Source organism: Chiloscyllium plagiosum, unplaced genomic scaffold (genome assembly GCF_037043375.1).
Source record: "Chiloscyllium plagiosum isolate Xiang-an unplaced genomic scaffold, Cpla_swu_hap1 HiC_scaffold_42, whole genome shotgun sequence".
NCBI classification, from domain to species: domain Eukaryota; kingdom Metazoa; phylum Chordata; class Chondrichthyes; order Orectolobiformes; family Hemiscylliidae; genus Chiloscyllium; species Chiloscyllium plagiosum.
In genome coordinates, this window is record NW_028270180.1 from 4,227,380 (window position 1) to 4,241,950 (window position 14,571).

Here is a 14,571-nt window from a genome sequence, read left to right on the forward strand (position 1 = left end):
TAATATGTCAGAAAAACCTCATGCTCATTACCACTTCTGTGTGGGGGATCTTGCTGTGCCGGTCTTGGCTACACTTTACCCACACTGGTGACTAAATTTCAAACACTTGGGAAACACTTTAGTTGCGGGAAGAGCTATAAAAATGCAAGTCATAGAGATTTACAGCACAGAAACAGACCCTTCGGTCCAACAAGTCTATGCTGACCAGATAGCCCAACCCAATTCAGTCCCACTTGCCAACACCTGGCCCATATCCCTCCAAACCCTTTCTATTCATATATCCATTCAGATGCCTTTTAAATGTTGCCGTTATAATAGCCTTCACCTCTTCCTCTGGCAGCTCATTCCATACACGTACCACCCTCTGTGTGAAAACATTACGCCTTAGGTCTCTTTTATATCTTTCCCCTCTCACCCTAAACATATGCCACGATTCCAGACTGCCCCAGCCCAGGGAAAAAACCTTGCCTATTTACCCAATCCATGCCCCTCATGATTTTGTAAACCTCTATAAGGTTGCCCTGCAGCCTCCAAAGCTCCAGGGAAAACTGCCCCAGTCTATTCAACCTTTCCCTTTAGCTCAAATCCTCCAACCCTGGCAACATCCTTGTAAATCTTTTCTGAATCCTTTCAAGTTTCACAACATCCTTCCAATAGGAAGACCAGAATTGCACACATTTCAATAGTGGCTTAACCAATGTCCTGTACAGCTGCAACATGACCTCCCAACTCCTGTACTCAATACTCTGACCAATAAAGGGAAGCATACCAAATGCCTTCTTCACTATCCTATCTACCTGTGACTCCACATTCAAGGAGCTATGAATCTGCACTCCAAGATCTCTTTGTTCAGCAACACTCCCTAGGACCTTACCACTAAGTGTATAAGCCCTGCTAAAATTTGCTTTCCCAAAATGAATTTATCTGAATTAAACTCCATCTGCCACTTCTCAGCCTATCAGCCCATCTGAATACGATCCCACTGTAATCTCAGGTAGCCTTCTTCGCTGTCCACTACACTTCCAATTTTGGTGTCAAAAGTTTGTTGCAAACTTACTAACTATACCTCACATGCTCACATCCAAATCATTTACATAAATGGCTTCTTGGCCCAATGTCTTTGAGGTAGAGGTTGCTGGTTTGGAGTGTGGTATTGGAGAAGCCTTGGTGAGTTAATGCAGTGCATCTTGCAAATTATAAACTGCTGTCACTGTGCCTCAGTGATGGATGGAAGGTTGAAAATGGTGGATGTGGTGCCAATCAAGCGAGTTGCTTTGTTCTGGATGGTGCTGAGCTTCCTGAATGCTGTTGGGAGCTGCACTCATCCATACAAGTGGGGAGTATTTCATCAGACTCCTGACTTGTGCCTTGTAGATAGTGGACAGGTTTTGGGGAGTCAGGGGGTGAGTTCCTCACTACAGAAGCCCCAGTCTTTGCTCTTGGAGCCACAAAACGTACATGGCCTACCCAGTTAAATTTGTAGGCAATACCAATGCCTAAGACATCAATGATGTGGCATTTATTTAGTGAAGGTAATGCTGTTAAACAGGAAACAATGTTACTTTCTCTTTTCACTGTGCCTCTGTACACTTGACAATAAATTCAATTCATCGAAGATGGGCATACACTGGCACTTGTGCAGTTTGACTAGCTTGCAATTGATCAGCTGAGGCACTGCTCTGTATCCACATGCACAGTTTCAGTATCTGAGGAGGCGCAAACAGGTCTGCTCATATTTCCATAATCATGGAAGCCTTTTCTGACAGTTAATCGATTTAAGTGCAGAGTTCCACTATTACAGGAAGGAGTCAGCCTGTAACTGGGTAAAGACAGAGGACCCTGAAATTTCATCTCCATCACCACTAACTCGCTGCTCCATTGTTTCATGAGCAACTTGATTTCTACTCTAAGCTTTCTGGGTTTTTGACTATTTCCTCAGGCTGCTGTGTCTACACCTTACCCTCTAAGTAGCTGTACAATTCTTCTGCCTTGCTATAGCAAGATTTTTTAATGGCGATTCCATACCCTGACTTCTCACTACCGCCAGAGTTCCAGAAGTTTTCTTTTGGCACCAGCCACTTGATTAGCTTTTAATTTTGTGTAAAGTTGACCCAGAAACCGGTCTGCCCCTTCATTCCATTCCACACTTGGTCACCTTGTGACTGACGTGAAGTGCCTCACACACACTACCAGAATGCTCACTTGGTTAACCCTCCCATCCAGCTTGCAGCTTTTTTTGGATTTCAATATTTGTCCCATCCAAACACTTACATCAGAACTAGGGGCAAGGGGAGGCCATTCAGCCCTTAAACCCAATCTTTCATTCGATAAGATCACTGCTGATCCAGTTGCGATCTCAATTCTGCATTCCTGTCAGCCATTCATACCCAAGGACTGGAAACTGGAACTGACTGCGATGGTGGAGGCTCCAATGTCTTGCTATCATGTGGCTAAGAGTTTCTCCCACTCTTACTGCCTGACATATTGGAAGGAATTATAATTTGTTCCTCGACCTGCTTGGGTAGGAATATGAACATTCTTCGGCCATTAAGTCATGGAATGGGACATGAACCTGCTGCTTCTAGTTCAAAGGAAAAGATAAGACCATAAGACAAAGGAGCAGAAATTAGGCCAATCTACCCATCAAGCCTGCACCACCATTGGATCATGGCTGATGGGGTTGAAAAACCTATTTCCCACTTTCTTTCCATAACCTTTCCCTTTGGCAATGAAGATAGTAGCCACTAGACCAAACCACAATCATTCTATTCTAATTACTGCAGATGCAGTAATTTGGTTTCTGAAAAGCTCAGCAGGTCTGGCAGCAGCAGTGGAGAGAAATCATTTAATGTTTCAGGTCAGTTGAGGAAGGGTCACTGGAACTGAAACTTTAACTCTGATTTCTCTCCATAGATGCTGAGCTTCTTCAGCAATTTCTGTTCTTGAGGGTCACAAGTACACTTCCAGTGAGAATTTTTTAGTCTCCTTCCATTCAAGAGAAAAGTTTTCTCCTGGCTGTTGAGCATCCAGGATTAAAGGAACACAAACTAACAATAAGAGTCACATCTTTTAAGAATGAAGTTAAGGATCACACAAAGTTTGGAATTCTCTTCCACAAACAGAAAACTGACACTGGATCAACAGAAGACTTCAAACCTGAGATTGCAGAGTTCTGTAAAAACCTTGAGAAGAATACAGGGCAAATCCCTTCTGAGAGTTAGGTCACCACTCAGCCATGAACTAATTAAATGGTGGAACAGACTCAAGGCAGTATATGGCTCAGTCCTGTTCCCATGTTTCTTCTAATTTTTAAAATACAATTTGGTACACGCCCTTATGCTTCTGTGTATTATCCTGCAAATTATTTTTTGGGAAAGCCCTTGTCTAAATAATGAAGCATTAATTATCTAAAAGGTGAACATGGGCATCAGCCACCTTGTGCTGATGTACAGACTAATCAAGATCAAACTGAAATGGATTAAAATCAAGGAATCATGGAAATAGATGTCAGAAAAAAAAAATCGGAAAATAAGCAGGATGGTGGATGTTACCTACTCGGGGCTGACTGACTACACCTTGAGGAGAAAGTGAGGTCTGCAGACGCTGGAGATCAAAGCTGAAACTTTATTGCTGGAACAGCACAGCAGGTCAGGCAGCATCTAGGGAACAGAAGGTAGGGAGGACCTTTTATCTTCTCCTGCTGAACACTCTCTGCTCATTCCTGAAGAAGGGCATGTGCCCGAAACGTCGAATCTTCTGTTCCCTAGATGCTGCCTGACCTGCTGTGCTGTTCCAGCAATAAAGTTTCAGCTTTGACTACACCTTGAAAATTGTTCTCACACACAGGGCAAGTATTCTCCAGAGCTCATCCCTCACCTTTGAAGAAATAATTTCAAAAGCCAGATAAACTTTGTCTGACAGAAAATACCTAGAGACTGCTCAATAACGTTTAAAAAGATAAAGTGGAATTACAGATCCAAAACCTTACTTTAACTTGAGAGATTAAGCAGAAGTGATGGTTTTAAACTGATAAAAGTCAACGGTTGGACTTCACGTGTAGAATATGCTTCCTCCCCACACTGTAAAAATCGCCAAAAGCAAACACATACCAAGGTTTGAGTAATGAGCTCAGGTTTATTGGTTCAAGTGGAGTCTTTTATTTCCTTTCCGATTTGGAGCATCGCACCCATATTCAGGATGTCAGTGTTGGATCTTCAGTAGTGAAGCATTCATTTCACTGAAATTATCCCCGTCCTGTCACCAAACAGCAGGCAGCAGTTGCACATAAGGTGGACCTCCGCTTCCATTCCATTTTGCTGCAATCTCTTTGGATTCATCCCCACCCCCATCCCCTTCCCAAACATCTCCAAAAAAGTGTCTCAGGTCAAGCACTGTGACCTCAGTCAGTGAGAGCTATCAAGGCTTCAACGACATTTCCCAAGTGCTCTCGTAAACCACGCTCTGCTGCACTTCGAGAGATCTCCATTTCGTTCATCTGGAGAGAAGAGGTTAAAATTAGATCAGTATTTTTTAAACAGATCAGTCCCCCTCACCTTCACTGACTTCTGCAGGAGACCCTCTTGGTTTTAAAAACACAGTTTCCGTAGAATTGTGAAAGAAGCAGATTCCATAGCAACCCAAACAAAAAATTCAAGTCAATAAATATGTGAAGGGAATAATGCTTACAGGGACAATAGGGAAAGAGCAATGGAAGTGGGACAAATGTGATAGCTTTGTCAAAGAGCCAGCAGAGGGCAGAATGGTCTCTTCCTATAAAGTTACAAAATCCTGGTGCTTATCCAATACACTTCATATTTTAGAACAGCAATCACTTTCTCAGCAACCAATGCAGAAAAGGCAATGAGATGATCGACCAGTTAGGTTCCTATTTAAGGGCTCTTGTAGCACAGTGGTAGTGTCCCTACCTCTGAGGCAGAAGGCCTGGGGTTCAGGTCCTACCTGCTCCGGAAGTATGTCATAACATCTTTGAACTAATTAATTGGAAAAACATCTTAGGTTGCTGGTTGAAAGAGGGAGATCTCTCTGAATATCATGGGTCCTTAACAGCTGGACTGGCAGAGGGAGCCACAGTTTATTGTTTTGCCTGCAAGACACCAGTCCCTTCCCTACTGCAATAAAATCATTCGGTGTGGGCTGAGGGCTGGAGTGAAGTTCTGTTGCAAAAAACAGACCAACAGTTTTATTTTAGTCCGCTATTTTCAGTCAATTAATCAGTCTTAAAATGCCATCAGCTTTGAGTACATGAAAGTTAAAGTACTAAGAATGATGCACAATTATTTAGAGTTTGACCTGAAGGAGGATCTCTGGGTAAACATGGCAAAACCACAATCTGCTTGCAGTACACAATTAACTGATGGAAGTACATTACAAAAAATACTTCATAAATTTATACAGGATTTCCAGAAACAGGTCATTCAGCCCAAATGGTCCATGCTGGCGATATCTGTATAAACGTCCTCCCTCCATTTAGCTTCTCCCTAAATGCATGTTTTGTTGGACAGGCTGACTCCTGTAGAGCAGGGCATGGTATGGCATAGAAGAGCTGGAGTTACAGCTCAAACACAAACAAATACTTTTACACTTGCAAACCACTTACAATCAGTTCAACATCCTCCTTCCTGATGGTCACTTTTGCCAATTCTTTCTCCCTGCAAGAGAGGGAAATAAAATCAAAACACAGCTCTTTACTGGGCTGCGGAATACAAGGCACAGCTCGGTGGAATGAGAAGCTTTCACCTCAGGGATTATTCCAGACTGACGAGAGAAAAAAGGATGTGAAATACTCAAAAATAGTCAGACAGCCCAAGGAACTGGATCAGGTAACAGAGATACTGATCACCAGGAAGGTAACAGATTGCGGCTCCAAGTGGAGACTTTTGATTATGTGGAATGGGGTGGTGACAGATAGTGAAGAGAGGTTCCTGCAGGACAATGACAGCTGAAGTGTTTATCACAGGCCATCAGCTCAAGGAATTGGCTCCATCACTGACAGAGATCATGGCTGATTGGAGTTGATGATTATCCATTCTCCTGCCTCATTTCCACAAATCTTGATTCCTTCCATAATTAGAAATGGCTATCTCAGCTCTGAATACACAGGAAACATTTTGTTAACCAGCCCCTATGGTACCAGGAGTGCACTGGTTGAAGAATATTCCAATTGATCAAGAGGTGCACAACGTAAAAACACACACAAAGTAACAGAAATGTAATGCAGGAGGTATATGCATCACTATTATACTTTATTTACAGCATAATTCACAAATAATAATGCAACTTTGCCTTAAATAAAACCGACCAACAGAAAGCTTTCTCACCCACATCCTCAGCTGACTACCTAGACATTGCATTAATCCAGTAAACTTTGTGCGGTATTTGAGGTATAATAATTTTTGCCGGTTTATCGAGAATGCCAGTTAAAACATGACATAACAACTGAGCCTTTACAGCTCTCTGAGGTAAAGAATTTCACAGATTCATGCAGAAAAAATAAATCCTCCTCATCTCTGGTCTTAGATGGACAGCTCCTCACTTGGAGATTGAGCCCTCTGGTCCTAGACTCACCCACAAGGGGTCACAATCTCTTTGCACCTACCCCACGATGCACTGTTGATCAGAGTCACAACTGGGAAGGTATGATCTGCAAAGTATTAATTACAGAGGTTAGATATCCACTATGATACAGAAATCAATGCTCTGGGGCATTAGGAAATCAGTATGGGCTGAAGGCAGATTTGGAAATAGGAACCCACAATGGTGGGGGACACCACTTGAGCTCACAAAAACATCACGGTCATTTTAAGTGAAGGGTTTGAACAGGGGAGGAGACCGCCAGTGTTATGGGTGGAAATTTGAAGTTTGGCTGAGTATCATAAATACATTGAGGTATCAAACATCTGGTTTAAGAGATGGAAACAGGGGCTGAGGTTTCTGACAGGAACTGGTCTTCTATGGAAACGCTTTCTGCACCGCAGCCCTGTCTGTTTGCAGTCCTTTCCCAACTGTTAAAGAGACTTTATTTATGGTGCAGAACATTCTGCATCTGTTCAGAGATTCTGACCTTTCCTGTTTAGCTTTCTGTTCCCGGGATCTTCTGTCTCCAATGACAGACATTGCCTGTAGATAAAATCACACAAGTCACAATCCACACACTGCCATAACCAAATCTACTTTCCACCCTCTATCTAACACTCCACTCCCAAAATCCTGACTATGCTCTATCACTCATCTCTCTCCTTACCATCACATCTCACCTACCTCCCTTTCAGTTTCTTCCTTTCCCAGACCCTCCTATCTTTTCCAACTCACCTCCTCCCTTTCCAGCACTGCGCATTCACCTTCCTTCCTCTATCTTGTTCCCCAACCATGCCCTCCCTCTCTTCATGGACCCCTCCTGCTCATCTCAATATTCAGTAGGAAATTGAGAAGCAAATATGTAAGAAGATCTCATATCTGTAAGAAACCTAGGTCTGTAATGGTAGCAGATTTTAACTTTCCAAACATCGACTGGGATTATCAATAGTATTAAGGGCTTGGATGGGGAGGAATTTTCTGGTTGTGACTTGGGAAGGGAGAGTGTGGGGAGGGCCATAGAAATGGGAGCAAAAGGAGAGGGGGTGCATAGTGGAAGGTCAGATATGCTGAGAGGATGGTGGGTATGGTGATGGATACAGTCATACAGCACAGAAACAGACCCTTCAGTTCAACTCATCCGTGACATGCAGACATTCCAATCTGAAGGGAGAAACTACGGCACACCGGTGTGCCACATGGATGAGTGCTGGGTCCATTGGTTTTCACCATTTATACAAATGATCTGGATATAAATATAGGAGACGTGGTTAGTAAGTTTGCAAGTGACAACAAAATAGTTGGTGTAGTGGACGTGAAGAAGGTTATCTCAAAGTACAACAGGACATTGATCAGATGGGCCAATGGGTTGAAGAGTGGCAGATGCAGTTTAATTTAGGTAAATGAGAGATGCTGCATTTTGGAAAGGCGTCCAGAGCCAGAATTATATAGTTAATGGTAGAGCCCTGGGGAGTGTTGCTGAACAAAGAGACCATGGGGTGCAAATGGTACGTCCTTGAAACTGGAATTGCAAGAAGATGGGGCAGTGAAGGCGGCATTTGGCAAGCTTGCCTTCATTGTCAAAACATTGAGTTTAAGAGTTGGGATGTCAAGTTGTGGACATTGGTGAAGCCACTTTTAGATGACTGTACACAATTCTGGCCACCCTTCTACAGGAACAATGCTGGCAACCTTGAGGGGGTGCAGAAAGAATTTACAAGGAGGTTGTCAGGATTGGAGGGTTTTAGTTATGGGAAAAGGCTGAACAGTCTGGGCTTCTTTTCCCCAGGAGCGTTGGAAGTTGAAGAGTTACCTTATAGAGGTTAATAAAACCATAACGGACATGGACAGAGTGAATAGCCAAGGTCTTTTCCAAGGGTACGGTAGTCCAAACCCAAAGGGTATAGGTTTAAGGTGAGAAGGGAAATGCTTTAACAAGGACCAGAGGGATAACTTTTTCATGCAGAGCATGGAGCAAGCTGTCAGAAGAAGCGGCGGAGGCAAGTACAAATACAACATTCAAAAAGCATCTGGATAGGTATATGAACTTAAAAGGTTTAGAGGGATATGGGCCAAACGGCATTAGGTCAGATTGGAATGCCTGGATGTCAAGGACAAGTTGGACTGAAGGTCTTTTTCTGTGTTGTATGACTATGTCCATCACCATCCGCACCATCCTCTCAGCATATCTTCCTTTCCAGCTTATCCATCCTCGTTTGCTCCCATTCCTACAGTCCCCCCTGCCACCCATTAAAACTCTCCTTTCCCAAATCAGCTTACTCTCTCCCATATCTTACTGCTCCTCCACCTACTCTCCATTTCAGTCTCCTCCTGACCCAATATCTCCCTCTTACTCACACCCCCATATTGTCCCCACCTACTTCACCCCCTCCCCACAGTCCTTCAATGCCCCTCCCTGTCCCCCTTATACTTTCCCCTCCTCTCCCTCCCTGCCCCCTTCCCCTCCCTGTCCCCCCTTATACCTCCCACCTCCTCTCCCTGCCCCCTGAACCCCTTCCCCCCTCTCTCCCCCCCGTGAACCCCTTCCCCTCCCCCCTCCTCCCTGAACCCCTTCCCCTCCCTCCTCCCCGAACCCCTTCCCCTCCCCTGGCCTCACCGTCTCCAGGTCCGAGCTGAGAATCTCCTTTTCCTCCGCATAGTCGGTCACCCTCTCCAGGTCGGCGGCTCCGCTGTCGTGTTTGCGGGGTTTCTCTGCAGGCCGCTCGCTCTCCTCATTCTCCAGGTCCAGGTCTCCGTCAGCCTCCGCCATTACTGCGACCCGTCCACGCCGCCAGTAACTGCCTTAGTGCGCAGGCCCGGACATGACGCCAGCACGTACACGCTGCGCCAGCATCCGGATTGACGCATTTGTAGTTTTTTCTAAGATGCTTTGCATTCAAACACAGTGTGGCATAGTGGAGCCAGCTCAAAGTCAGGAAGATCCAGGTTCAAGTTGCACTTGGTCCAAAGGTGTGGAAGAACATAGCTGAATAGTTGATTAGAAAATAGTTTTTTTTTCAGGGACACAAGATTATCAAGATCCATTTGTCTGGATTAAATTGTGGAAAAAGGGTAAAACAACAGTGGTTAAGATCAACATCAGTATGTTCTTTAGGAACAGTGACCAGCACCTAGAATAAACTCTATGATTAATTGAAGACAAATCTGTGAAGAAATTGATCATATATTGAGAAATGGAGTGTTCTTTTCTGAATGAACTAAATGGTTCAATTGGATTTACCTGTATGTATCCTGTGATGATCACAAATTAGGATTACAGCACTGGGCAAATAGATCTAAATTTGGATGAATGAAAAATAAACATTACAAGCTGCAACTGGTTTCATGGCTCCATTGTAAAAGACTCCTTCCTTTCAGACCCTATTCTGAGCAACACTGGTAGTGAGGTCCTGACTCTGACAGTGTGTGTCCGTCCTCTATGGCTGCCGAAGATGGTGTGCATTTCAACTCAACTGAGCAAACAGCATCAATAATATCAAGCTGTGGTAATAATCATTGAACTTTTTCCATTCAATCCATTGTGTGTATTGTAACAGCACTAGGTATTTACAACACAGACAGACCATTCAGCCACTGGCAGTTACATTCTTAACCATAGAATCCCTACAGTGTTAAGAGACTGCATAGCCCATTGAGTCAACACCAACCCTTCAAAGGTCATCCCACCCAGATCCAGCCCCCAACCCTATCCTCATATTTACCATGGCTAATCCACATAGCCGGTACATCTTTGGACTAAGATAGGAAACCAGAGCACCCAGCAGAAACACACACAGACACAGAACTGTAGTACTGCTGTGAGGCAGTGGAGCTGGGTCACTGTTCTAACCTGAAGCACACAAGTGTCCGCTCACATCTGCATATCATTTTATTCCTTTCACTTACTTCACAGATCAAATTTCATTTTTAGTGATAATGCAGTGTGAGCCATTCAAAAGCGAGAACTAACAGGCACTCTGCAGACATATCCCCATGACAGAAAAAAGGGTGGCACAGGCAAATCTAAAATCACAAGTCATCCAGAAGTAGGCAGAGTATGACACAGCAGAAAAAGCATGCTTATGACAGTTACAAAAAAAAACTGATGCTTTTAAAATCTAGAGAAGAATAAAAAGTACAGGGTCTTTACCTGCAATAGAAGGGTGACTGCAGGATAGTTCTTTGACTATGACTTTCACAGCATGCTAATGCTCAAACCCAGGTTGATATACATAAGAACTTTTGAGTTCCACTAGCACACTCCAGTGGAGTTGAAATTAACTTTTTAAATTTTATCAATTTGTATTCTTCAATATATCTTTGCAGTTTTGAAAATGATCTGCAGTGAATGGCTCGCAGTTAAGCCCATTGCCATTTTTGTAGTCACAAGAGATCACAGTCAAATCTTTTTGAAGTTTCTTTGACACATTTAGGTATTACAACCTATCCATCTCTCACAATCATTGTGCCAGCCAGCTGCTGAATTTATACCTGCAGTTATTTTTGTTCTGTTGCAGTCCTCTTTAAAAAAAAAGCTTGATAGAATTGAGCACTAAAAATGCCTGCAGTATTTTGGGATTTGGATTCATCATTATGACATACGTACAATGCACTAAGAATATTCACATCAGAGCGTCTCCATGCAGGTTGTTGGATTAGAAATGAGCAAAAATAACAATTGTTGGAATAGATGCTTCAGAGCATTTGTGCATTACTATTACCTGTTGAATCCTGGCTTGTAATATTGCCAAATGAAAAGAAAAATGTCTCCTCTCCAATTGAGTAAATGAGTTAAAGTAATCTGACCTTGTGGGATGTGAATGCACAATACAAAATTGCTTCTCATTGTCATCAAATTGGCAATGTTACTTAGAGAGGTCAAAACCTAAGGATATAGTTGTTTGCTAGTAAAGTGAAAATTACATTATTTCAATGTTTATGTGGCAGGGTCTATGCATTGGACACTGAATAAAGAACTTGATAATTTATTTGATTCTCTATTGCACTTGGATTGATAATTGTTACTGTCACTGGATAGGAATATGTAATGTTTGTAAAATGCTGGTTATAGTGGCCTGGAACATGTTTCTTTATGAAATGTTATCATTCAGTCATAGGTAAAAGACTTTCCAATGCAGAATGAGTTCGTTAATTCTCATCATCAGTTTAGTAAATATAAATTTGCACCCAGATGGGTACTAAAGTTGGATTGCAAATTAACTCTCAAGCAAAAGTTCTGTACATTTGGGCCCTCAGCCTGATTTTTGTGAATGATCAGTTTAAATGTTAATGGCACTGTTCACTAACGGCATCCCATCCCTTTGGGCAAAGATCCTGACAATGAGAACTTCTCTCCATTTGATTTGTCCCTCTGCAGGACTGCAAGATAATAACAGACAGAGAAGGGCATTTGGCCTAATTTTTTTTACTCCATCCAAAACAAAACCTTAATGTCCCTCTTCACCACAGCATATAATGTTTAACTTATTCCAGTTGTTAATCTTTTGCAATTTGAAGAACTTCTGTCTTCTGCCCTAAATTCATTTTTAATTAGTTTGACTCCATATTCTCTCATTCTACTTTGGTAAATAAGACTCAAGATATTTTTTTGTATTTACCTACTCTATATTCTTTAAAGTTTTACACAATCTATTAGATATTAGGGGAGATATCAGTTTGAAAGGCAATCAAAGAGAGGATAAATATTCAAAAGGTAAAATGAAGGAAAACCCAAAAATGTTTTCAACTGTCCAACAAATGTACAAGGTAATATGTGATGCAGAAGATGTGGGCAGGGTTCTTAATGAGTAGTTTATTTCTGTTTTCACTAACTAGTATGTTGGCATCATCGGGCGGCACGGTGGCACAGTGGTTAGCACTGCTGCCTCACAGCGCCAGAGACCCGGGTTCAATTCCCGCCTCAGGCGACTGACTGTGTGGAGTTTGCACGTTCCCCCCTTGTCTGCGTGGGTTTCCTCCGGGTGCTCCGGTTTCCTCCCACAGTCCAAAGATGTGCAGGGTCAGGTGAATTGGCCATACTAAATTGCCCATAGTGTTAGGTAAGGGGTAAATGTAGGGGTATGGGTGGGTTTCGCTTCGGCGGGTCGGTGTGGACTTGTTGGGCCGAAGGGCCTGTTTCCACACTGTAATCTAATCTAATCTAATCCCTGTTAAAGTGTGAAATATTAAGATACATGAAGCATAAGCAGGAGGAACTGGAAGGACTAACATCCTTGATGATGGATAAATATCCAGGGTCAGATTGATTGTAACCCAAACTGTTAAAGGAAGACAGGGAGGTGAGAAAAACCTCTGATGTTAATTTTCCAAATCACACTAGATACAGGTAAGGTAACGGGGAGGACTGGAGGTCTGTGAATATCTGAAAGTAGTTGTAAGTGATTCACCAAACAATTCTAAACTGGTCAGTATGACTTCAGTGGTGAGCAAATTATTAGAACCAATTCTGAGGACAGGATAAACAGGCACTGAGAAATCCACAGAATAATCAGTCAGCACAGTTTCATTAAGGATTGGTCTTACTAAGTACTGAATTTATTCAAGGTAGAAATAAGGAAATTTATGGGATGGGTCCAGAACCAAGGGATATAATGCAGAGAAAGTGATTGCCCATTTAAGACAGAAAAGAATAAATATTTCTCCTGAGAGTAGTGAATCTGTGGAATTCTTTACTGCAGAAAGCTGCAGAGGCTAGTTCATTAAGAACGTTCAAGACAGAGATAGATAGAATTTTAAACAGTATGGGAATCAAGGGTTATGGGAAAAAAAAATAAAAGTGTTGAGGATTATCAGATCAACCACAATCTCACTGAATTGTCAAACAAAAATCAATGGGGCAAATTCTGCTCCAATGTCTTATAGCTCAGTGCTAGGTCTCTTGCTATTTGGTTTATATATTAATGATCATGGTTTACAGAGCTGTGGTGGTTCCTGCCCTTCTGTATGGCTCTGAGACGTGGACTGTCACCAGCAGAAACCCTCAAGGCACTAGAACAGTCCCACCAATGCTGCCTGTACAAGATCCTGTGAATCTGCTGGGAAGACAGACACATCATCAGCATCCTCGACCAAGCCAACATCGAGGCACTGACCCCACTTGATCAGCTACAATGAGCTGGGCACGTCATCCGTATGACAGATACGAGGCTCCCCAAACAGATGCTCTACTCCAACAGCAGTCGAGCCCCAAATGGACAGAGTAAGCACCTCAGGGATATCTTTAAAAGGGGGGCAGGCGAGGAGTCGGCATTTCCACCGACACCTGGGGCAATCACTGGACCAAGACCATCTAAACAGGAGCAGGTGCATCCAAGAAGGCATCAAGCACCTAGAGACTTGTTGTTGGGAAAAGCAGAAGCCGGGGGAAACAACACAAGGAGCACATTGCCACACCAATGCCCCACCCACCCCTTCCTGTGACCACCACGTGCCCCAAGTACAACAGTAGCTGCATTGGTCTGTACAGCCGCCTACAGACTCATCCTGAGAGTGGAAGAGAGTCATCTTAATTTGCGAGGGACCACCGATGATGACAATGATTTGAATTTAAATATGATAGACATGACTTGGAAATTTGTGGGTGACGTAAAAATTAGCCATGTGGTTGAAAGTGAAGAGGATGGCTGTCAAACTGCAGGAAGTTATCAATGGTTTGACAGAATAGATGTAAAAGTGGCAAATGGAATTCAATCCGAAGGAGTGAAAGAATGCATCCAGAGAAGACAGACAAAACAAGGGAATACATCAGTGGGAGAATGTGGAAAGGCACAGAGTGAGCAAGACAAATTGTATGTCCACAGGTTCCTGAAGGTAGCAGGACAGGGAGATAAGGTGGTAAAGAAAGCATACAGAATGCCTACTTTTATCAGATGAGGTATAGAAAACATAAGCTAGCATATCATGCTGGAACTGTACAAAATGGTCAGCCACTGCTGAAATTTTACATACAGTTCGAGTCAC

General features: G+C 43.0%; 1 protein-coding gene across 1 annotated transcript; it reads right to left on the reverse strand.

Annotated features, from left to right (window-relative positions):
• Positions 1–4,114: 4,114 nt before the first annotated feature.
• Positions 4,115–9,395, reverse strand: hypk (huntingtin interacting protein K). The gene is made up of 4 exons (XM_043680491.2): positions 9,209–9,395; positions 7,082–7,137; positions 5,618–5,669; positions 4,115–4,495 (listed from the first exon to the last, which is right to left on the reverse strand). The coding sequence occupies exons 1-4, from the start codon at positions 9,359–9,361 to the stop codon at positions 4,400–4,402; spliced, it is 357 nt and encodes a 118-aa protein (XP_043536426.1). The 5' UTR covers positions 9,362–9,395; the 3' UTR covers positions 4,115–4,399.
• Between the last annotated feature and the right edge of the window lie 5,176 nt (positions 9,396–14,571).

Excerpts from the sequence above, each read along its gene's own strand:
- hypk (XM_043680491.2), bottom strand. The coding sequence starts at position 9,361 with ATGGCGGAGGCTGACGGAGACCTGGACCTGGAGAATGAGGAGAGCGAG. Across the intron at positions 5,670-7,081 it reads CAGAAAGCTAAACAGGAAAG|GGAGAAAGAATTGGCAAAAG; the intron begins GTCAGAATCTCT and ends CCTCTCTTGCAG. Across the intron at positions 4,496-5,617 it reads AGGAGGATGTTGAACTGATT|ATGAACGAAATGGAGATCTC; the intron begins GTAAGTGGTTTG and ends TCTTCTCTCCAG.